The sequence below is a fragment of the Tachysurus vachellii genome, chromosome 17 (genome assembly GCF_030014155.1).
Source record: "Tachysurus vachellii isolate PV-2020 chromosome 17, HZAU_Pvac_v1, whole genome shotgun sequence".
Taxonomy (NCBI): Eukaryota; Metazoa; Chordata; class Actinopteri; order Siluriformes; family Bagridae; genus Tachysurus; species Tachysurus vachellii.
This window is the reverse complement of record NC_083476.1, coordinates 14,252,483-14,277,087: the sequence shown is the minus strand read 5'-3', so window position 1 is coordinate 14,277,087 and position 24,605 is coordinate 14,252,483. Positions and strand designations below refer to the sequence as shown.

The 24,605-nt window shown below is 35.9% G+C and overlaps 2 protein-coding genes across 3 annotated transcripts; both read left to right on the top strand.

Moving 5' to 3' along the window:
* Window positions 1-658: 658 nt before the first annotated feature.
* On the top strand, window positions 659-4,946 carry cysltr2a (cysteinyl leukotriene receptor 2a). Its single transcript, XM_060890833.1, has 3 exons — window positions 659-1,178; window positions 2,699-2,765; window positions 3,177-4,946. The coding sequence occupies exons 2-3, from the start codon at window positions 2,722-2,724 to the stop codon at window positions 4,186-4,188; spliced, it is 1,056 nt and encodes a 351-aa protein (XP_060746816.1). The 5' UTR covers window positions 659-1,178; window positions 2,699-2,721; the 3' UTR covers window positions 4,189-4,946.
* Window positions 4,947-8,096: 3,150 nt separating this feature from the next.
* On the top strand, window positions 8,097-24,253 carry dub (duboraya). Of its 2 annotated transcripts, none has more exons than XM_060891076.1 (7): window positions 8,097-8,248; window positions 19,212-19,289; window positions 20,826-20,900; window positions 21,641-21,706; window positions 22,927-23,121; window positions 23,232-23,699; window positions 23,780-24,253. In XM_060891076.1, exons 1-7 carry the CDS (start codon window positions 8,243-8,245, stop codon window positions 23,801-23,803), a joined length of 912 nt encoding a protein of 303 aa, XP_060747059.1. In that variant the 5' UTR covers window positions 8,097-8,242; the 3' UTR covers window positions 23,804-24,253. The 2 variants fall into 2 exon arrangements, with proteins under 2 accessions (XP_060747059.1, XP_060747060.1); XM_060891077.1 differs by having other exon boundaries at window positions 8,165-8,248; window positions 19,215-19,289.
* Window positions 24,254-24,605: the final 352 nt, after the last annotated feature.

Sequence of the window (24,605 nt, the reverse complement as noted above, 5' to 3'; positions counted from 1 at the left end):
GATGCCATACGACCCAATGAAACAGATTTATGAGGGAAAGTTGATGATGACAGGATAAATATGAGCATAGTGGGTGCTCATGTGGTGCTGTGTGATGCAATAACCATTAGAAATGTTTTAGAGCCATTCGAAACACTTAGAAATGTAACTCTTGTAACCTGATCAGGGTCTTAGTGCTCTAAAAAAAAAATTATTTAGATTTTGAGAAAATCTCAAAAGGAAAAGAACATTAAAGAAATGAATACACTGTGGGCAGGAGAAGTGGAGGCTCAGTGATTAAGCAGATGGTTGTGAGTTCAAATCCCAGCACTGCCAGGTTGCTTCTGTTTCCTTTAGCGTGGCCCTTATCCCTCGTCTGCTCAGTTCTGTGAATGAGATAGATGCAGGCTGCTCTGGATAAGGGTGCAAACCTTTGTGTAAAAAGTGTAACATATTTGACTCTATAGTAAAAGAACTGAGATATAAAATAAACTAATACATGGACTGAAAATCAATCTAAAAGAAAGAAATTTTGATTTGTCAAAAATTTTCATAGTAATGTCCTAAAAATCTTTTCATATCATCCTTATTGGGTTATTGTGTGTAAAATATTAAAAACAAATAAACAAACAAAAACCTAAATGTAATCCGTGTTATAGTGAAAACTGAAGAGGTCTGAATACGTTTTGGACTCACTGTAAGCTATAGGGAGCTTTCAGACATCTCTGTACAAAATCATTGCCTTCACTTGCACAACATACCTCCCTTGTCTCAGTAAATATATTTATACCTGGTGTTTTGTTCTGGGTTTTTTTAAGCGAGAAACAGGAAATAATAGATAAAGAAGTAAACAGTTCTAACAATGCAATGAGGAACTTAACCAGTTGGGAAAAAAATGCAGTATGTACAGTAGATATTTCTTTTGTTTTGCTTTGTTTTTTTTAATAGTAGGTGTTTGGTTTCCGGGGTTTTTCCACCTTAATACTAATGACTGTGTGATTCCAGAGAAAGAGGAATGATTAGTTTGCACCTTGGGAAACTGCATGCCCCAACAAAACTGTTTATCTTCAGCCTGCCTTTCTTCTTCAGTCACAAGTAGGTCTTATGTGTAGCTCTTATCTCTTTCTGAAGATGCAGCTCGAGATGCCTGCATTTCCCTCAACCTGACAGCTCTGCATTTGTGAGTTCAAGCTAAAAAAGGTAACACAATACTTTTTTGGTATTAATTTAGTGCTAGGTGAAAAGACTCGATCTTTTACTAAATGATTGGCTTGGATTTTTTTTTCACTTGTAAATCACAAGACTTAAAATGTGCCTAAGAATTCAAATGTCTGGTGTGAATAGAAACTGAAATACCACCGTTTTCATACTAAAGGCCTTTAGAGCTTATTGTAAAATCCTGTTTGAAGTCTTGTCGATTGTTCAGTCTGATACTGTCTAGCTAATCTGAAATGGTTTCAACACTTTAGACTCCTTTAAACCTTATTACTTTATTACGTTCACTGATGTTTCATGAGTCACTTAATCAATTTGATTTCTAAGGACATTTAAAGCAACAAAAAATGATTAAGTCCTGTACATAGTTAAGAGCATGTGAAACGTACAGGGATGAGGCATGTATACACATGGATGGGATGCCAGTCCAGGGCCAGCCAATGGCATAGGCAACATATGCAGCTGTCTAGGGTGCAGAATATGCCCATAAAGATAACATAATTTTAGTACAGATTGCTGATCAAACTGACTAAAATATTGATAGAATACAATAAAATTGACAAAAAATGTAACAGAGTTTATTCCACTTCTTTGTTGATTTTCAGTTTGTTTAATTGTTGTGTGAATCTTCTAGTGACTGTTAGTCAAATTTGCTTCTTATTTATTATCACAATTTATTTACTACCTATTTATGTTAATGCTTATCATTATTTATGTTACGTTATATTATAAGAAGATTTTGAAAAACCAACATGACAAATCTGAATGATAAAAGGCTTACAAGTAATAATATACTACCATCTTAAAAACAGACAAATCTTTTGCCAAGATACTTTTTCATTTTTATAATGCAGCTTACTGTTGAGTTGTTTATTAGTTCCAGCTCGCTCATATGTTACATGGAGGCATGATAAATGAGTGAGAGTGAATGCAAGTTAAAACTTTCAAACAAAATGTGAAAGTGAGGCAGTGGATAAAAAATTTCAAGCAAGCATGAAAAACAGGTTTAGTGTTCATATTAATTATAATTAAAAAAAAAGGGCAGTGTAACAACCACAACCAAACTCACCCTGACATTAAACACAAAACTACCAAACAACAAACAAACAAACAAATATTTCTTAAGTTTGCATATGCACCAATAAAACCACATTGTATTGTCTTATCTAATTTGGAAAGTTTGTCAAAGCCACAAATTCTTCAACAAATTAAAAACAGATAATGAATGTGTTGTAAAATTATCTGGCATAATCCCTTAATGTCACTCTAACAACTGCACCTAGTAGTTTTCCATTAAGTGACTCAGTTCTCAGGTATTTATGTTTGTGGTTCTCACCCAAATGCTACAAATGCAGTAGATCTACAGACATTTATTTTCCTAATTAAAGAAAATTGTTAGATCTGTGATGCTTTGTTTCTTTGTTTCTTTGTTTTTGTTGGAATAGTTCTGGTCTACTTGTCGTCTTTAAAAAGAATCATGAGAATCTCTTTGTTTCCCTTCCCCAGGTGGCATCGCTGTCATCCACGATGACTTCACCCCCATCCACGGGTCATGAGGGTTCAGTTTTGAGGTATGTCATGTTTTGACTTTTACAGTCACCAAATCTCAACCTACAGTAGTTGAACAGATATTGGAGATTTCGGAGTGGAGTGTTAGACAGTGCTCTTTGCCACCATCATCAAAACACAGACTGAGACAAAAACCTTTGGAAGAATGATGTTTATCTCTCTAGCACTACAGTCGAAACATGTAGAATCAAAGCCAGTGTGCATTAAAGCTGTTTGGCAGCTTGTGGTGGTTTCAGCACCTTATTAAAAATCATCGTATTGTTTTTTCCCTTAATGTGTCAAAGGTCTATATATCATATTGAAAATAATCAATTGTATTCCTTTGAATATGTTCTTAAATGTTGATGTTTTTGTTTTTCTTTCATGTTTTTTACTCAACGATGGATCTCTTTTCTTCAAATCCTGCTCTCAAGAGCTCAAACGATCTCGAAAAACTGCAGCATTACGGATTTCAAGGAGTTAATGTTTCCCATCGCCTACCTGTTAGTCTTTATTCTAGGTGTTGTAGGCCACTCTGTCTCCCTGTACATCTTCTTCAGTGTGTGGAGGAAGAAGAGGGGTCTGACTACAGTCAACCTGTTCATGGTTAATCTGTTGGTGTCCGACCTTATGCTGGTGTGCTCGCTGCCCTTCAGAGCTTCTTACTACCTGTCAGGCTCTCATTGGAAATTTGGCAAGCTGGCCTGCAGTCTCATATTCTATGTCTTCTACCTGAACATGTACACATCAATTTATTTCTTGGTTTCCCTAAACATCATGCGATATTTGGCACTTTTCCATCCCTACCGCTACAAACACTTGCAAAAATGGTGTAAAGGACAGTTGGTTTGTTTTTTAATCTGGCTGTTTGTCGCAGTGACCTCAAGTCCTTTGTTGCTGTTGGGTCAGAACAGAAATGCAAGCCAAGAGGGTGATCAGCAATGCATGGAGCTAAAAAACAATAACCAAACCATCCAGCTTTTAATCAGTATTAACAATGCAACTTTGGCTGTGGGCTTTGTGCTGCCTTTAGCGTTTATCTTGTGGTGCTCCGTGTTGGTAGCTTACAGATTACTGAAGCCTGGTCCGTCCCAGCGCACGATCAACATCTCAAAGAAAAAAGCCTTCACTTTGGTCATCATCAGCCTCTGCTTATTCATCATCTGCTTTTTGCCATATCATGTCATGAGGACAATCTTTTTATACAGTGAACTGAACGTGAGCAATGACAGTTTCTCCTGTGAGTTCATCTGGCCAGTGCGTAAAGCAGCAGTGGTGACACTTTGTTTGTGTGTAGCCCACAGCTGCCTGGATCCCATCCTGTTCTTTTTTGTAGGAGAACATTTTAGAACTTTCTTTAAAAACCTGCTAAGCAGAAGGACAAACGAAATGGACGAAAGAAGAAGAAGCCAGCAGGAGGCAGAATTGCAGAGCCTCCAGAAATAAGCCTTCAAGGTTTTTATTTACTCAGATTCAATTCATGTACCAACAGTATCCAGTAATGCTAAAGGTTATGATTAAGAAGCATTTCATTATCCAAACATTAAATATTCTATAGGATGTAAAAGGTTTAGGTGGTAATCAGTCTTCCTACATTGATGTGAAAATAAGGTTTGCTTCATAATATGTTATAATAATGCATCTAAAACATTCTCTTATGGACTGAAACTAATATTACACTAATATTAAAAAAATATCTGTACTTGAGATAAGCAACAAATATTCATACTAGAATGTCCATGTCATGTAGAATGTTATGTCCATGTCAGCTGCTTTGGTCTAATCTCTAATAATAATGACACGTTTGTCTTTGAGAACTTTATGAATCTTCTGAACTGAATTCTTGAAAAAGCAAGTGTGGCAAACATTTCCTTTTACATTTAGCCTACACATAGATGATGGTTATTATTTTGGAATTAAAAAATTTGGAATGAAAGCTGGTTTTACACTATACAATTTTTTTAGTGATTCTGAGTAGAGATTGTACTGAAAAATCTGAAGAACTCTGAATGTATCCCCAATTGCCATGATGAAACTGGCTCTCATGAGGACTGTTCCAATAGCAAGACCAAGAGGTACTTTGGCTGCGTGGGATACGTTTATTAGAATTACTATCACCTCTATTCTTCAAGCAATTCCATATTTGCTCTGTCATAATACAAAGTGAAAACAATAAAAATAAAGAAAAGCCACTGAATAAGAAAGTGTGTCCAAACCTTTGTCTGGTATGTGCCATAATTAGACCAATATTCTTGTCTGAAATTGAGAACTCGTTTTCACACAGTTTGTGATCAAATTTGGGTGGGAATGTTATTGTGACTTTCTCATACAGTGTGACAAGTAATCATTTTAAAGCACTGCTAAAATCATGGCTTCTATTTGTTTGCAACAAAAAAACACAAATTGAGGACGAAAATAAGGCCCAAATATGTTGTTCTCAAAGTTCTTTCGAATATTGTATGAAATTCTACATCTGCACTGATATTGGTATCTAATAACATGCTTATGTACTGATTAATATTCTCAGATATCAGGCGATAATATATGAAGAAAGTCATTGTTTGCTGTCACACTAATGAAAGCACAACACAAAATGTCACTGATCTGGAAATATTTCACAAATTATGCTTAACGTAAAGCAGACTGTAAACTCTATTTTGTTAAAATATCCAGAAAATGATCTACAGCATCTTCCTACAGTACAGGAGACCTGATGAAATATAATTGTAACTTTTAAACAGTGTTTTAAACAGGCAACACAAGGACAGCCAACCTGAGCACACACAGCAGGATCAGTGTTGATGAAAATGCACCCAAAACAGAGCACTGTGTCTCAACAAGCACTGAGACATATCTCATGCTCGTTCGCTTGCTTGTCAGGGTCTGCACATTTGCAGTTGATTACACCTTGTGCTCTTTTTTCCCCAAAAAATACACATCTTCTCGCTGCTCATGCTGAATCAAAGGACAGATGACAAAGACACAGTGTAGGTGATTTAAACCACTGCACCTGAATGAATTGTTCATTGTTAATATGAATACATTAAAAAGCATTTAAACCCAGTGATTTCATCTTGGATAAAAATGTTCTTTACTCAGTCTGAAAACTATCATCGATTTAATCCCTAATCGGAAGTTTTGGATTATTTCCGTGCAGAAGGAACTGGAGTTAAAAGCTCAGCCCAGCACTGAGAAATCATGTGTACACCTCATACAAAGAAGCTCTGCCTAATGTTCTCAAGATGAAACTTCATTATCATTTATTATTAATACAAACAGATTATTGTGGGAGGTCAAGAGGTTTACTTACTAAGAACAAAGGTGTGACAATTTGAAAAAAAAAAGGTTAGATGTTGGATGAATTCAAGTAAAGGGTCAGTAATTGGAATAAAAAGCTAGTGGCTAATAACTGAATGTAGTTAGCTATTAGTAAGCTACAGCATTCTTTGGTAAATCTATATGTCCTGAACATGATGTGGAAATTTTGTATTACCGTTTTTAATCTTGCATAGTCTATCTTCCTGTAGTAATCATGGTGTTTAAAAACAGAAAGATGTTTAACCATGTGAAGTGTTTTTAATGATGTAGTAGTAGTAGTAGTAGTAGTAGTAGTAGTAGTAGTAAAACATGCCTTTGAAAATCAAATGTGAATTTCAAACATCTCTTAGATATTTTTAAGTTTATTTTAGAATTGTCCCGTTGCATGGATAGTGTACTGTACCACGTGTGTATCCTTGTGCAGGAACACGCATGTTCATTAGCTAACAGATTAACTCTCTGGTTTTACTGACCACAAGAAATAAACGGGTGAGCAAACATTAGGCAAACTCTTAATACATGAACAATACTTATTATCTGTGTGAAAATGTGACTCTAGTGGTCAGAAGGTTGTGAGTTCGAATCCCAGTACTGCTAAGCTGCCACTCTGGGCTATAGAGCAAAGCCTTTAACCGTCACCTCAGTTGTATAAATAAGATAGAAAGTCACTTTGGATAAGGATATCTGACAAATGGCACAAACGTAAATGTAGGAGGGACTGAGAATAAAACAAGAGCTCAGACCAGCATATGAAACAGAACACACAATTATATATATACGTATATATATATATATATATATATATATATATATATATATATATATATATATATATATATATATATATACTTCAATAATAAGCTCTTGTGCTTTACTTATTAAAAAATAAGGTGGTCTCAATCATGGGGTACAACTGGGTAGTCACGTTTTTTTGTTTTTTTTTATGGATGGGTTTAGTGTCTCACCCTACCCTACACTGGCATTAAATGTCTGACTACACCCATGAGTGAGATGAAATTATGTAAAAATCCTGACATTTTTACGTCACGGGTATTCCCAGAACATAGCTTAAATGTGACAGATAAATGCTAATAACAGTGCTAGCAAACCAGAGGAACAGTAAGTCATTGTGGAGTGATGTGCAACAGGAATGATTCATGTGACATGGATATTGATGACACCTGACTGAAGAGAGCTCACTTGGTCTAACATAAATGTCTTACCCTTCCCCCACTAACCAACGTCTGTCAAAATACAGCTTCCTCTTTCTTTTCCTCCATAAATGGTATTGTATTTGACACATCACAGAAACCTCAAACTGCTGTCTATAAGCTATGATCCCTCCCCTTTGTGTAGCAGTGTAAGTGAGCAGTTTGTGAGAGCTTTATCCTATGCACATGCTCATTATTACTGTATGTCTACGTCATGTTACTGGGTCATTTTGTTGGACTAATAATGAAATATTTATATCATTTGTACCCAACTTGCATTAAGTAACCTATCAGCCCTCTAGATGTTCACACATTGTGTGTGTGTGTGCGTGCGTGTGTGTGTTATAATTTCATTTATTCATAATGCTTGTTATTTTATTTATTTACTTATTTTTATCATTGGCATTCATGCTAACTTGTTTTTTATATATTGTGTATTATTGTTGTTATTATTTTTCTTGTTGTTCCTGTTAGCAGTTCAAGTTAAATAATTTGTTTTAGATATTATTTATGTAATTATTATTACTGACATCCTGTGTGCTTCTTCCCCTTCTTTTTGAAAAGTGGTCTCTCGTAGACCTTCTGTGAGATGAATGACTAAATATAACTGCACTACGGCCACTCCGGCCTACCTCATAGACAAGAGGGGGCTGGCATGAGGGCATGGTTGCCAGATTGGAAGTTTGCTTGCATTCTCCATGATCGACTAGCATTAAATTAGAATGCAGTTGTCTGAAAAGTTGCAGGTTTGAGTGGTAGAGAAAGTTCATCAAATTAGTTTTGAAAGAATTCATTGTTAAGTAAGTTTTTAAACCTGGTATTAGCTATAAACAGTAAGCCTCAATTTGGCAACCCTGACCTTGGGAGGAGGGTTAGAGGAGAGCTCCAGCTTCAACTTCAACTTCAGCTAGTTGATTAACTAGAGAGCAGCAAGTGTGTTCAGTGGAGCTCTCCAAACACAGGAGGGAAACATGGCGGTAAGGACAAAAAGCATAGTTTTATTTGGGGTTTGTTCATTAAATGGATGAATTTAATTCAGTGATCAGAGTTATGTGCTAACAAATTGTTTGAGTTGTCATGGAGACTTAATAAGAGTCAATTTAAAAGTCAAGAAAGGCAATATGATGAGTGACTGAATTGACAGCATAACTTTTCATTCAAATACTGCATAATAACTTTTTTACTATATTGTTCTGAGGAATATGACAGTGTGGGATTGACTGGAGTGTTAAACGGCACCAAATATAAAACAAAACAGAAAGATGGAAAAAAGTAAACATTTCAAAATGCTATATACAGAGATGTAATCATATACGTAGATTATTACAGTGGTATTACACTGTGTTTGAGGAAAAACGAGGCTTTTATCAATTCTATCTTATTATGTGTACTAAGATGATAGTAACATTAAAAATTTTCTCCAAATGAGAAGTAATAAAATTCATACAGATCATTAATTTCACTTCCTTTTCTCTTATATAAATTCTAAACTTTTTTTTCCAAAAGTAAAGTTTCGATTAAGCTGTTATAGTATTTTTTTGTACTCCAGTCCATGTTGATAAAGTGGCACTTCTCTGTCTTCCTATTTTCACATTTCTGTGTTGTGTTAAAAGACCAACAAGGTTTGAGTGTTTGGTTCAATGTAAGCATGGCTGGAATTGCAGTGAGCTAACTGACACAGGAAGTGGTGTAACCTCATCCGCTGAACAAGTAGCCGGGTTTATGTGATACACTCGTGTAAGCGTGAATGTGCGTAAATGGACAATAATACAGATAAGATCATTATATTTATTATGGTATGTGCAAGCCTGCTGAAGTGAAAGAGTAACAAACAGGTAATAGCAGTCTCTTTAAATAGCTTGTAGCTATTTTGAGGTTTATGCCTGCAGAGATGGTCACTAGTAAACAGGCTTTGGCTTGACCTTAATAGATATTCATGCTGTTTTCAGTGAATGTGTGGAGATTACCTGCTCCATAATACATATTATATTTGTATTTATGGTGTGTAAAGCCTTAAATTGTAATCAGTGATTTCATTTTAAGAAGGTTATTATATAATGAGTGATTCTGAGACCTTATTTTATTTTATTTTTTTAAATGAAAATGTTTTATCTAATGCATTTGAGGTTTTCTTTTTAAAACTTTATACACCTTTCAACATATACCCAGTTGTACCAGAGTGTGTGCAGTGTTTATTTTTGGTGTGGGGTGTTACCAAAATCTAATATCTATCATAAATGAGGAATGAATCATGTCCGGACATGTTGTTCCAAAAATATAAACAACAAGATAGTGTGGTGAAGTGGAATTATTTTTTTAATTTTGCTATATATTTTGTTCCTGTTATACCAAGCTAATTATTTTTATTACCAAAGAATGACATCTTTTTTCGTATCTTGTTATCATTGTGGAACCTCATTACATTATGTGGAGCATCTGCCACACGATTTCATGTGTCAGCTGTTACTATAGAAACAATATAATATTGTGGTATTATAATCTGTCACAATAACACAAATCAACATTTTCAGTTGTTCAGATTTCCATTTTCCATTTCCATCAAAAGCATTCTTTAAAAATGAAGTCAGCCCTGTGGTGTATAAATTAGTGTTTGCAGGTTTGTTCCTCTGACATATGGCTGTGGCTGTAAGAGCTCTGAAGTGCCACTGATGCTCTAAGATTATTTTGCCATCTCTGAGCAGCATACAGAATACTTCAAACCCTGCACTCAACTTATAATATAAATGAGTAAACTTTAGTATGTAAACTATATAGAGCAAATCCTGCTCCATTGTTACAATTAGGTTCAAAATTAGAAGCTGCTTAATGTGAACAGATTAATTGGCTTAAAATAGTCATGTGTGAGTAATATGACTGTGAGCTTCAGTGCTGCTACATCATTAATGTCATCACTGGAGAATTACACACACACACTCACAAAACCAGCATGTTCAATTTTAACTGTTGTTTGTGAACGTTAAGACATCAGTCTTTGCAGAATCCTAAGTGCTAGCATATCAAACTTATTAGCTTATCAAATAAAATATTATTAGCAGGTCATTTAGCTAGCTTGTGATAGCTCGAGAGTGGCTAATCAGTGGCTAAAAATACATATGTATTTTGTATGTTTTGAATGACCAGGAAGGATAATAATAATAAGCACGTCCTCCCCAGTCTTCCACAAAGACATAATTCCAGTTCTGTGCTTTTGTTTTCAGGATTTTATCTTGAAGGTGTTCTTTGTCCATGAGCTAGTGAACTTGCATGAGATTATGTTTTTGATAGAGACTACCAAACACTTCTTTAAGTCACTCTGAATAAGCCTGTAAAAGTCACTCTGGATTAGTCTGTAAAATGTTATAAATTCTTTAAATTTAATGTTTTCTATCCGTTCAATCTTTCAATATTCACAAGGTAAATTCATCTACAGCTGAATTTCTCAACCCTGGTCCTGAAAGTACCACATCACTGAATATTGCAGTATATTCTTTGCTCTAGCTAATTAACAAGCTTTAAAAAAAGGTTGAGGGGGTGAGTTAGCAGAGAGAAAACACCAAAATCACAGGAGAGGGATGTAAAATGTACTGCTGCTTTAAGCATATACCTTTTTCACAAATCATATCCTCTTCCATTCAAGTAAAAGTTTTTCTTTTACTAATTAATTAATGAATTAAATTCACCAGCCGAAATTAACATGTTGAGTGACAACAAACTGTGTAAAAATGAGGAAGAATTGAATTTCACTTCAAAATGGAGCTATGACAGTTTTCAGCTCTCTGACTGTCCACTTTTATTGATAATAATATATCGATTTGTACAAGAACATTATTAAAGCTAAGACTGTAAATCAGAATCGACCAATGAAACTAGCTTTATCATCTTTCAGATCTCGTATAATGTTCTACCTTCAAACTGTGATCTTACATATGATGTTAGTATGAAGTGGCACAAAGCTAATTGCTAAAAAGAAAATGATTTTAAGTTGCTGTACAGTGTCAGTAAACCACATAAGTGAAGCTGTTTGAGGTTACATCAAAACTTGGTGTGATTTAATTTGTATGATGATTTACAAAGTTTTCCTAGTTTGGTTTTACAGGAGTTTTACTATACTGGAATTGACTTAATTTTCTTGTTACTTATTAGCAACATTAAAGTTGTGACACCAAACACAGACTCACACTCAAGTGTAGCTATAAATAAGTAATAATGCATCTTTTTTTACTGCTGATAAATTGCTGTGGTTAAGAGGAATAAATCACCTCAGGCCTGGATGTTATATGTTATATGATGTTATAAGAATATGTCAGGGTGCAAAACTTGTGTTACAGTGTAAGATTGAAGTCTGGTGGACATCCTGTAGAAGACATCCTGCAATCAATGTGATGTTATAAATAATCCCAGCATGAGCGGAGCTCTGACAGCATTTCCCTGTGATTTTAAAGGACTGGTGCTAGGTGAGGGGCTGTGCATTTGAGTGTGTGTGTGTGTGTGTGTGTGTGTGTGTGTGGGTGTGTGTGTGTGTGTGAGCGTGCGTGTGTTTGTGTGTGTGTGCATGCTTGTGCTTGTGTGTGAGCATGTGTATGTGAGTATGTGGGTGTCTGTGTGTGTGTGTGTATGTATGTATGTATGTATGTGAGTATGTGTGTATGCAAGGCTATTTGAGTTCATTATATACTGAATGTCAGCTATGTGAAAACTCTGGCAGGGCCGAGTTATCGTCAATCCCACCTCAGCAGCTGTCATACACGCACACACACATACACACACACACTCTCACACACACACACAGGACAGAAAGGAACATGATAAAAGCAGTCAAAAAGTGGTTGCAAGAAAGATTCCTGCAAAACAGAGGTCATGCTAGACTTTCACAAGATCTCTTCCATTCTCTGTGTGCTGGTGAAACTTTCTTTTGTATGTTACAAACCTTTTAAAGTGGTGTAATGGATGATGAAATAATATTGTAAACCGTTTTTTTTTTTGTTTTGTTTTTTTTAATTTTGTTCATTTCTGTTCCTCAAAATGCAGTTTTGATTCACTTCCACAGAAAAGCCATACAATGGTGTTTTAGCTGGTTAGAGATCCTTTTTTTCTAGCTAGAGGGGATTTCCATGAATCCATCACTTGCCTAAAATGTGTGTTTTATCAGGTTTGATAGATTGTATTTTCCCCAAAGAGTAAAAATATAGGCACCTATATTATACCAGTCTGTGTATTGTACAGAGTGGCATTTGATAAATAATTGCATTACAGCCCCAGTCCATTAGATTGAGATTTGGCCTCAGTATATTCATAAGCATAACAGAAATCTTTTTTTAGGCCATGCAGACTGGGTGTTAGTGTGAATATTGTGTGGTATAGTGTGACAGATTGCACATACCAACCCAGCCCTTTTGGGATGTTGCTTCAAATTGAGCAACACAATTGCATTTGGATGTTGCACAATTCTTCTTAAATAACTCTTTTTCATGTTGTTGATGCATAACCTGGCAGATACTTCACTGTCCAGGAAAATATAGTACAGTGATTATTAAAACCAATTTTTATCCAAAACATCAAATCTTGCAGATGCTGAAAAACCACCTGCAGTTTACTGTTTACTGAAGTTGTCTACAATATTCAAAATAACTTAATGCTCCACGTGGAGTTACAGGTTACAGTTTCCATCACGAAGTTGACTGTATTCTGAAATCAAGTCAGGAAGTGTTTTATTCCTAAATATACCATAACGTTATGGAGACAAATTATTATAGAACATCATCGGTTTATCGGTTTTATACTTTTATCGGTTTATAGTTACATTTAATGTTGTGGAGCATCCTCAAAAGAAGTTATCATCTCAAATAAAGCCATGTCCTCACCAACCTCTCTTTCCTCCATCATAAAGTTAATAAGACAAGAAAATGCAGCTTGCCATGTTATTTAGGATCTGCGACAGGCTCCATTCTCAATACTTTACTCTGTGAGAATAATTTTACAAATGCTAATATTTTATGTATAGTGGCTACAGTTAAAGACAAGTAGAGATGACAACATATTAGAACGAGCATGCTGATATAAATTTTGTGGCCAAAACTAGTGACGAATCAGTACTGAGAATTCAAGAGCAGTGTGGTTCATTTTATTTATAACGAAATGATACAGACTCATATTTAAGTTCCATAGCTGAGTGAATTCATTGCAAAAATATGCAATTTATAGAAAAAAAAATAAGAAATCAAAAAAAATTTTTTATTATCAAATTCTTTAACTGCAAGCTATTACATTCTTTTTACACTTTTACATGACGATAAGGTGAAATGAGAGCAGGGTGAAATACAGGCATGAGGCATTTGTACCTCTTCAACAACTGACTCACACTTTTTCCGACCCAACAGCCGCCTATAACAATCTGAGCCAAAGCATGAGGTCACACCTAGATAAAAGAATCTCAGAGGAGGGTCTAGCAATAAGCCGACAGACAGACAACACTGTCCTTAAAGCATGCCTTAAAAAATATGGTTGATCAGTCTGCACATCAAAAGAGGGTGCATATTTTTGTAATTTTTTAATTTATAAATAATTTTGTAAATATCCTAGTCCAGTTCACTTAAAGAATATTTTGTGTAGATTCCTAACAAGTCCATTTCAATATCAAGTTCAAAAGGGGCAAATACTTATCCAAAACATGGTACTTCACAGTTGTTTTGCACTGCCAGAGGCTGTTGCTGGGCCATAATCCAAATCCTTTGTCCGTTTCTACTGCATCTGGCAAAATCCAGTACAGAACCAGTGATGGCTTGACTCAGCTTTCACTGTAGAGTCTAGTATGTTTTTATCCGCCTACTTCGACAGATGCTAAAAACAACCAACCAACCACATATCACTCATTTATTTGATTGCCAATTAGTAAATAAAAATGAGTAATTCTCTGACCCAATGCTGTCCAATGATTAGATTTTCCTCTAAGTAGCTCACTGTGACACAGTGGTGAATCATTTGATTTCTCAATACAATCTGATGCATGAACATTCATGCACACTGATATTCACTAGATTTTTCAAGAATCAGAAATTTGCAATAAACACCTGACAGTCTGGGAAAACCCATCAGATCTCACTGTAGCTAATTTATGGCAAACAGCGAAAAAACCTATCTATATGTTTTAACCAAAACAATTCATGGATGTTTCTTACTTTTGACTTCCTGCAAATATGTTGTTTATAGACCTAAAGTTTTTGTGAGATCAGTCAGGCTCTATGAAGTTGTCAAAAAACCTTGCTACTTAAGTGTGATGTCTTTACATAGTGAATATCAGGCTGATCAAATTGCTGGTGACTTACATACCCTAGTGAAATGGACATAAGTCTAATAAATTCCGATACTGGCTGTCAAAACATCTGAAATACTCCACCACTAGCGTAAACAGCTTCACGGTATGCTGCTACTAACAAAACTTCCTGTAGGGGATATACTCAAAACAAGCTGTAATGCATCTTATATATATTGTGTAATTGTTGTTTATGACGATGTTTCAGTGTGTAGTAGTGCATCTATGTGTAAAGGTGTAAAAGTAGCTCATTTACTGGAAAAAGAAAAGGGCTTTCAGTCCTACATTCCCTTGTGATTAGCTACTCTTTATTTCAGAAATCAGTTGTAATGGGTGATTAATCACAAGGGCTGGTGTTTGTAGTGTATTAGATTGTCTATTTGTTCCTGTTGCTAAGATGAAGCCTTTGTTCGGTTCTGCTTCTGTTCTGCTTCAGAAGGCTCCTGAATCACGTTGGTGCAGTTTGTTTCTATGAAAGTTTCAAATCTCTAGCTGAAATTATATGTATATATGTATGTATGCATGTATGTACCAAAAGCACCTTAAAAACCAGAACAAATTCCTTGTGTGTCTGTGCACGCTTGTTGAATAAAGCTGATTCTGATTCTGATTCTGATTCTGAAGTGTGCTAGGGATTGATATAGTCTCCAATGGTCATTTGAAACAGTGGGTTATTTTATAGCAAACTGAGAAATAAACAGCAGAATCAACACCCATATACACAGACACTGTGAATTCGAACCAGTCTCAGGGGAAAGGGCCCACACCCTGCCATCAAGAGGTACTTGTGAAGCTTGCTGCTCTGTTAGCCAAACCAGGCTGATTAGGATGGTTCACATGGCACGCCATCAGTTTTCATTTGAAACACGGTATTTTAGTGTGTACAGAGAACTTTGGAAGGAATCAGTTCCATTTTGCTTATACACAACGAATATGGTCAAACTAGACGTTTGCTTCTTTAGTTACATGTAATAATGTATATGTAATGTGTCATATAATGTAATGTGTTATCATAATATGGTTACACTGTCATTTATATTTTGGAATTATGAATTCAGATCCTTTTACATGATCCACATTTCTGAACAACAATTTCTTCAATGTTTTTGCATTGTAAAAAGATCTCCCAGTTTTTATTTCTCTCATAGAAACAAGTATTTTATGAACATAGAATTTTATAGACTTTCAGTTATTTTTAGTTTATCAATGGAGCAAAGGAGTGAAATTGAGCAGAAACTCACAGAGGTGGGAAATTCATTAATGTAATAATGTTGCTAGTTAAATATATAAGAGTGTTGCTTAATGCAAGGCCTTTAAACCCTGCCCATGCTATCTGTCCCCAACCTCCAAAGCTGGGATGTGTGAGGAATAGAATTCCATTCTATTCCATTGTGCTGTAATGTATTGTGTGACAATAATAATAATAATAATAATAATAATAATAATAATAATAATAATAATAATTGCAGTTTCGACTGCGGCTATTAAAGTGATATAGAACAGCGTATATTAGTAATTATTATGCCCTCATGATTGTATAATAAATAACAAACCAAAAAAAATAACAATCTGGTGCGCAGCAATGAGTCCTAGCACATTAATAATGCACAGAAAACCACATTGGACTGATACGCACAGGTTAACGGTGTGACAGATGCTGTAACCAGATGCTACGACCATTCTTTTGCATGTGCAAGCTGCAAATATCTTTCGCTGTATCTTGTTGGAGTTTTTGCAATATAATAATTGTCATATTCTGGTATGTGTGCTTTTATTGCAGTTTACCAATTTCTATTGAAGTGAAGTAAAATCACATGCTGTAATAACAGTGTAATTACATTACATAACAGTAATTGCAATAGTCATAAGCCAAAAATAAAATAAATCTCTGACAAGCACATGGCACCTGAGTAAACTGAAAACACAGCTACATTCAATATGCTAACTGATATACAGCTATGAGATACGCTAACAGAGTTAAGAAACCTGAAGCCTACACTTTCACTATAACTATAGTATATAAAACTAGAAACAAACCTATGTGGGAAGTTACACTACAGTTATCTTGGTGCTAACAACTAAATTCCCCCATGATAACGCTCGCTGAAATTAGCAGAAATAATCAGATAAATAACAACTATTGATTAAGTGAATTTTAAGGTGTTAGTGTTTAATTTCAGTAAATAATGACTTTCAGGATTTCAGGCCTGATAAGGATTGCAGTAAAAGCTTTAGCTCAGGAATGAAAATGGGACAAACACTTAAATAGAATTTTCGAGATTCTCCTTATACTCCAAAATAACTTGGAATATATGATGAAATTCCCTCTAATTTAAGTTCAGAGAGATTTAGTTTAATGATGATGATGATGATGATGATGATGATTAAAATCTTTTTTGCAGAAACACAAATGAAAATGTATTTGGCAGTCACACCAGGAGAGAAATAGATAGGGAAATAAAGTAGTGAATGTTTAGCTTAAATAAGGTCAGAATACACTGGGAGACTCTGGGAGGTTGTGAGAGCAGAGAGCAGAGATGGTGTGTCAAGTTCAGACATTAAACTCACTCCTTTTCCCTTTTGCTAGCTGCTCATGACATCCTGGTCCAGGGAAATCTGCACAGCAATACATGAGGTGCTGAGTGACAGGAACAGATATAGTGATGTAAACAGAAGCCTCTGGGCGTGATACTTCCTCACTCCCTAGCTCTTTTAAATATTCAGCAGATAAGTTTCCAGTCAACTCAAATACTGGCACCACTAATGACTAGCCACAGAGCTCAAGGGTAGGCAAAATGATTGGTCTGAGCTTCCATTCTGGAGGTCAAAGGTCCTACCCAAGCTAATCTATTATCCAACCCATGTTGCCAGGAGCAGGATATTTCTTCAGACCTGGGCTGATGTCAAAACCTCTATTTCACAAAATTCAAATTTAATTCATAATAATTCTGTTAACAAATTACTATAACCATCCAGACCGAGCCAAGAGATTTGAATGAAGATGCCCAATAGCCCAGCAAACTTTCAGCATTTTCTGAGGCTTCACAAGATGGTCTCATATTTAAGATACTGCTCACATGATTATCAGATCTAAACACAAGCACAAACAGCAAACGCTCAAGCTGTTGCATGTGCACATACTGTGGTTCAGATGAACATGTAGTGAAATGGAACAAGAGTGAGGAAGATTAGAAATGACTAAATATTGCTTGTGAATCATTGCATGGCATTTTGCATTCATTTTAATGACCATGGTCATTGATACTGCTCTGAATACTCAGCCACACTCACACGCTCTATTAGGAAGTAACGTCTTAAACATAAAACTCAGCATGAAGAGCAGCACAACAACAAATGTTACTCATTTCAGTATTATGTATCATTAAGTAAATGCTTATGTACAAACAATACAATATATACATATAGACATATTAAATACAAGGTCACATTAGGATTCCACAGGACTCTTTCTGAATTATTTGTTCAACTGCTTGAGTCAACGCTCAGCACAGTTTATCATGGTTTCCTGTTGTGGAAAATTAAATACTGCTTAGTCTGATCTGTGAAAGGCATATGGCAGGTTAACAGTCGTCTCTGGCAAGAAATCACGTCTGATAACAATGCCAGACAAACCAGCAAACTCCAATTTGCCATTGTGGATCATTCCTCATCAAACTGATATGTATAGATTGCCAAGATTTTTACGCTGGACTCTTGAGCTGGTTCCCTATTTTATATTGTTATATTATTTTAAGCAAAGTATGTATTTTCCCTCCTATATTTAATTAGTTTGTATGTAACCGTATGTTATCGAGTGCAAGTTTTCACAACTTTAGTGAAATTTGAATAAAGAAATATTTATTTAGGCGCTTGTTTAATTTTAATATTCCAAATAATGTGCTAATATGTGGAATAAATTGCAAATGTGGGTGTACTGTGAGTGATTTAAAAAGAATAGTCATGTGATGTAGGTCACAAGTAGGAGTTGAAAACAATGTGATCTTAAAATAAAAGGATGTTTGTTCTGAATGAAAACCTTTCAAACACAATTTGTGATATTGTCGTTATTTTAAGACACATTGTTTTTTTTTTGGAATTTTAAGACACCTTATTACTGAAACCTAGGGAATGGTGTCATTTTGTGGAAATGCAATACTTGTTCTCAAGACATGTATTAGTTTGCACATTTGCTTTAATTTGCAAATTGAACTGTATTTTGTAGAATTGTAGATTTTCCTATCTGTCTATCTATCACCCAAAAAGACAAAGAAATTTGGACCCAATAACTTATTTAATTACTTATTTGTATTTTATTTCATCTATTTCTTTTATTTCATCTATTTCTTTTTTATGTCTTCTTTTCTTATTTGCTCAGAAGGGTGAAAACTACTTATAATTGATGGTCACACGACTGACCAGGAATTTAGTTTGACTGCTTCTTTCTGCCTTTTACAGGTTTTAACACTATCTTCATTTGAGAAAGTCTTTGTGCCAGATGTCTGACACAACACACACACACACATATGCACCCACACACATATGCACACAAACCAGTGTAAAACGTTTAACTTCCCATTTCAGCAGCTGGTGTGGCATGCATGCTTTAAAGTGATAACACTGATGTATTTCAGAAGGGGTCGAGACTCTCTGTGGCTGAACTGGCTGGAAGGTTCTCATGCCAGGCTCCCCTTCGTCCAGAAGATGAAGTGGTGAGGCTTCCCCAACTGTAACTGATCAGTCTCTCCATCCTTCCTCATTCAGACTACGTCTCTAACTTCTTTGTGCTTACGTTTTCACACGCACTCTGCTCAAACAGTCTCTCTCAGTTCCTCCATCAACCTGCCCTTCCATTAGACCATCATTCTATTATTAGTTGTTGTTTCTAATTTACTGGTCACTGGAATTGAATAGAACTTAAAGCTCAGAAACTCACAACATTAAAAATGTCATTTTTAAATCTTCATTTGCAATAAGTAAAATAGAAAAAAATTATCTTTTATGTTTGTTTTCTTTTTTTTTTTTTTTTTTTAAATAAAGCATTTAATTGTTCTGTTCCCCAAACTCTACCCATGGCAGGTATGGGGGGTTGGGGGGAAATTTAGAAATTAAACTTTCCATTGATAACAATAAGTAAACAATAACCTGCTGTAATGAGAGAAATAAAACGCTTCATGATATGGTGTTATAGGAAAAGAATCAGCCTAGGGTGGTAGCGGTAACTAGTTGCAGATTATTTACCTATAACAGCAAACCCTGAAGTGTTTTATTCCTCTTATACCACAGAATTACCAACAATTGTCAACAATTACAACTTAACGTTCCGGCTTTAGCTATGACTGACTGACAAAGTGTTGAACAGCAGACTCCTTCACAAAAGTCATTTTACCAAAGACATCATATCAATTATTTATTGAATGTCTAAATATTCTGAATAACAACACATGTTTATCTGTATATTATTAAACTTATTATTAGATTACTTGGATCATCTGCCATCATTGTTTGTCTGAGCTGTTAAAATAGAAACTATAATGGATTATAATGGAAACAAGCATCCTGGAGTGGTTAGAACAGGCTATGGTACATATGTGTGTAGACTCAGTTGAAGATGTTTGACCAGGTCATGCTATAACACTGCGTAATCCTGACTAAATGCTAATAAAAAGGATTGTGACATAACAGTAACAGGTAGTTTGTGTCAGTCACATTTGTTGTGTTGTTTAGATAAATGGTTCTGATAGTGGGCCAAAATGATTTTTGTTGATTACATGTATTGTTTTGTGTACGTAGCCTTGTAGCCTATAAATAATATAAACTTGAAGATAACATAGAAAGATTTGTAGCATAATTTTTTTTGTTACAAAGGTTCCTGGCCACAAGATCTTTGAGTACCCTGAATTAGGCTGCTGACCTTTGCTTTTTCCCCTACAGCAGAGCTTTGAATAAAACCATTTTATCTCTCACTTTTAATGCCATTGTAATCAGCGATACTTTCTTTTTTCTGCATTCTTGCTTTTCTTATCCATCTCTCAGTTGATCCCACTGCATTCTTTTCCGTTCATTTTTCTGTTCTTTGTGGTTCTTTCTTCAATTCCCATCTGTATTCTGGAGGGTGATGAATGATTCTTAGGAAAAGTTATACATAATTGTTTTACTGTCACGCTCTATTTACCAGCCATGTTCCATCTGATCCAGGCCTGACAGAACAGGATATTATAAATATCTTGTGTTTTCTTGTGTTTCAGAACAAGCCAGTACGGAGGAGACCACGCACACTGCCAATTCCTGCCAGTAATGATGTGGGTCAGGGGCAGGACGAGGTGAGATGGGTCGAGAAGCATGAGGAAAACCTTCTTGCTAAGACACATCTGCATGTTTTGACTAGAGTATTTCACTGAGCATTTTCTATATCTACTTAACTAAGAGGTTCTTCTTGTAATGTTATCAGCCGAAGTTGATTTCCTGTAACAGCGTAGAGTGTTGCCAGCATTTTATTTAACTAAGAACAAGACAGCATACAGATGTTTATCCTTTTGTGGCAATGTTTAATGTTGTGGAAGGCCCCATGACAAGTTAGTTCCTGTTATCACAACTATAAAGAGTCATTCTTTTTTTAAAAAGACAAAAATAAGCAGCTTGTTTTTGAAAAATCTGAATGTTCTCTCTCCTGATGACTTACAACACGGTTTAATCTGTTTATTACACTATTAATCTTCACCACTGGCCAGTATCTTTGAATGAGCTGTTACTATAGAAATATGTTAATGAAACATTTGATTTGCAGCTGGAATTATTATCAGAGCTGCTGTTGGAGGAAATTAATAAACATCTTCCGACCAGTCAGTACTGTGGTTTAAAGCATGTTTAAGAGCCAAAACTTTAGCACGCAAGATGGAACCCTTGTTTTTATTTATCATATATTTTAGGTTGTCTGTTCTTACTTCACTTGCTCTTCTTTTTACATGATGCAACTTTACATCTTGCATAGAGCTGTATTAAATTTTCAGGGGTTATTTACAGTATATGATACATGAATAATATATTCTTTTTTAAATAACAGAAAGCAGAAGTTGGTTCCCACCTGCCGAGAAAGAATCGAAACTCTGCCCTTATTGAGAAACTACAGGTGGGTGTGTTTACCGCAAACCATCTTAATATGTTCACCAAATACAACCCTCTATCCTGCTACTTCTTTCTCAACACACGCACACACGAGCCTTATACAATGGCAACACACCCTCTAATGGCAAGATATGTAATAGCACATATTAAAAAATATGTTATACAATTTCCCTGTTTACTATATCGGCCAGTTTTTTCACATGTATCAGTTCTCTAAGATGATAAATTTTCTAGCATAATTATCTGAAAGATTTTGACAAGGACAAAATTGTGATGGCTAGACTGGCATGCTGGCAGACTCAGAGCCTGGTTCTGAGTCCACGCTACTTCTACCTTTTGCTTTTCCTGTTAGGGGTCGCCACAGCAAATCATCTGTTTCCACCTAACTCTATCCTTGGCATCCTCTACTCTCACAGCTCCATCTCCAACATCCTTCTACCAATATAACCATCTCCCTCCTCTGTACATGTCCAAACCTAATGTATCTATAATCCTAACCTCAATCTAGCCTCTCTGACCTTGTCCCCAAAACAGCCAACCTGAGCTGTCCCTCTGATGTGCTTGTTCCTAATTCTGTCCATCCTCGTCACTCCTAAAGAGAACCTCAACATCCTCATCTCTGCTACCTCCATCTCTGCCACATGTCTTTTCTTCACTTCTACAGTCTCTAACCCATACAACAGAGCTGGTCTCACTACTGTCTTGTACACCATTCCTTTGATTCTTGCTGACACTCTTCTGTCACACAACACTCCTGACACTTTTCTCCACTCACTCTAACCTACCTGTACTCACCTCTTCACCTTTTCCACACTCCCTGTCACACTGGATGGTTGACTCCAAATACTTAAACTTCTGCTCCTTCTTGACCTCAGAACCCTGTAACCCAGCTGTTCTACTTCCCTCCCTCTTGTTCATACACATGTAGTCTCTTACAATGTCTGAAATTCATTCCTCTCTGAGTCTACTCTTAACAACCCAAAATTATTGAAATCAAAATCGTTCACTTCAGAGGCATCATCCTGACAGCTTCAGGTTCAAATCCTTCTCTTGTTGCTAAACCAATGGCATATGTTCCTCAATTCAAGGACTACATCAAAAACTGACTCTAAAGATCCTAGAAGCTGTAGCGAGGTGAACATTAGACAATAAACATGCCTCATTTGATTAGTTACATTTGTGATATAATTGTGTATTACATTTTTTATGTTTTGTTTCTCACAGGCATCTCTTTCACCAACAACTCTCCTGCCGTCCCCATTGAGTCCAGGAGCTGGAAAACCGCAGCTGCCATTTTTTCCACCTCAATCACCCTGTAGCCCAGTCAGCCCAACCTCAGCATCCAAACCAAAAGAGATAGAGATCCCGGCTAGCTTTGAGACCCCTGCAGAAAGCCTTATTCTTCCAAGCATCAACAAGGTTAAAAACTACCTCTAGATGTTTAATTAGAAACAATTTTACCGATACAGATAGAAATTTTATATTTAGAGTTGAAAAAAATGCATGTGTTACTCTGGATATGCACACAGGGTCGTGCTCGTCATTCTATCAAACGGCGTCCTCCATCTCGCCGTCTCAGGAAGTCCAGTGGGGACGATGGTGGGACTGAAGAGGACAATGCCACCTCACCGACGACTCCAGACGGAAAGGAGAACGACGTGTTCGAAAAGAAAGAGAAGAGCGAAGGTGCCGACCCGGTATCTGTTACATCTGAGCAACAGCAAGATGAAGTGCACCATGAAGCTTTAGCGGATTCAGAGCAGCAGCTTGTAGCTTCAACCGGGGGAGAAGAGAGCGAGGAGTGTGTCATGTCCGCTGAGAAAGAGGAGACAGTAGAAGAGGAGAAGTCTGAGCAGACTGAGTTAGATAGCAGGAAAGAAGAGGCCACAAAAGAAGAGCCTGATGAGGAGACAGCTGTAGAGGCAGAGAAGGAGCCAGCAACAGCAACAGATGAGGAGAAAAAAGAACAGGAATTGAAACAAGAGGATGATGCAGAGGTGAGTTTCTATTCCTTATAAGAATTCCTGCTTCTTTATATCTGGATATCTATCTAAATACTCTGTTTGTCATATTACAGGAATGTAAACTCTCTAAGCAATGAAAACAGGAATTCTACTTGAGGAACACTTCATGAAATCTTAGCCACATTGGAGAACAACAATGGTGAAGTAGAGGTCCGGTAATAATGTGAATAAAATGACCTGAAGCCTCTTAACAAAGCTTTAGCGCTAGATAAAGCTTTTGCTATTTTTTTCTCTGTTTTAATGTGCAAGTTAATCAGAAAGTAGAAAGAAAGCAATTTTTTTGTACAGTTTTGTTAACATTTTGCTAAAATCTTTTTTTGCGATGGTGGAATTTTTTCAGATTCAGTATTATTTGTTGGTCTTTTGTATTATATATTGCACTAAAGTTAATGTTGTACTAAAAGATGGATGGATGTTGAGAAGAGCATGCTTTTTATATAAAATGCAAAACACTGGGATTTAGAGCAAGTGTATAGTTGTCAGATACACAGTCACGTTTTATGTTCATAATAAAAATTTAAATCAAAGACTCGGTTTTGTTTATTTTTTGTTATTTTAATGACATCTTAGCGTGAAATATTTAAATATGTTGTCCTTATGTCCCAAGGATTTGTGTAGTATATCTACATTGAATGAATCAAAATCAGTTACCATATTGTAGTTAGCTATTTCTACAGTACACTGAAAATACTTCATTTGCACTGATACTTACATTTGCACTAAAAATGCACTGAAATATTTTTTTAATATTACCTCAATTCAGTGATATTATGACATTATTTTATTAGATCCTTCAAGCAAATTGGCAAATCTGTAAGAGCCAACGTAAAGTCAGCGTCAGGGAGCAAAGAGAATGCCGGCGACTTCCTCGGATGCCTG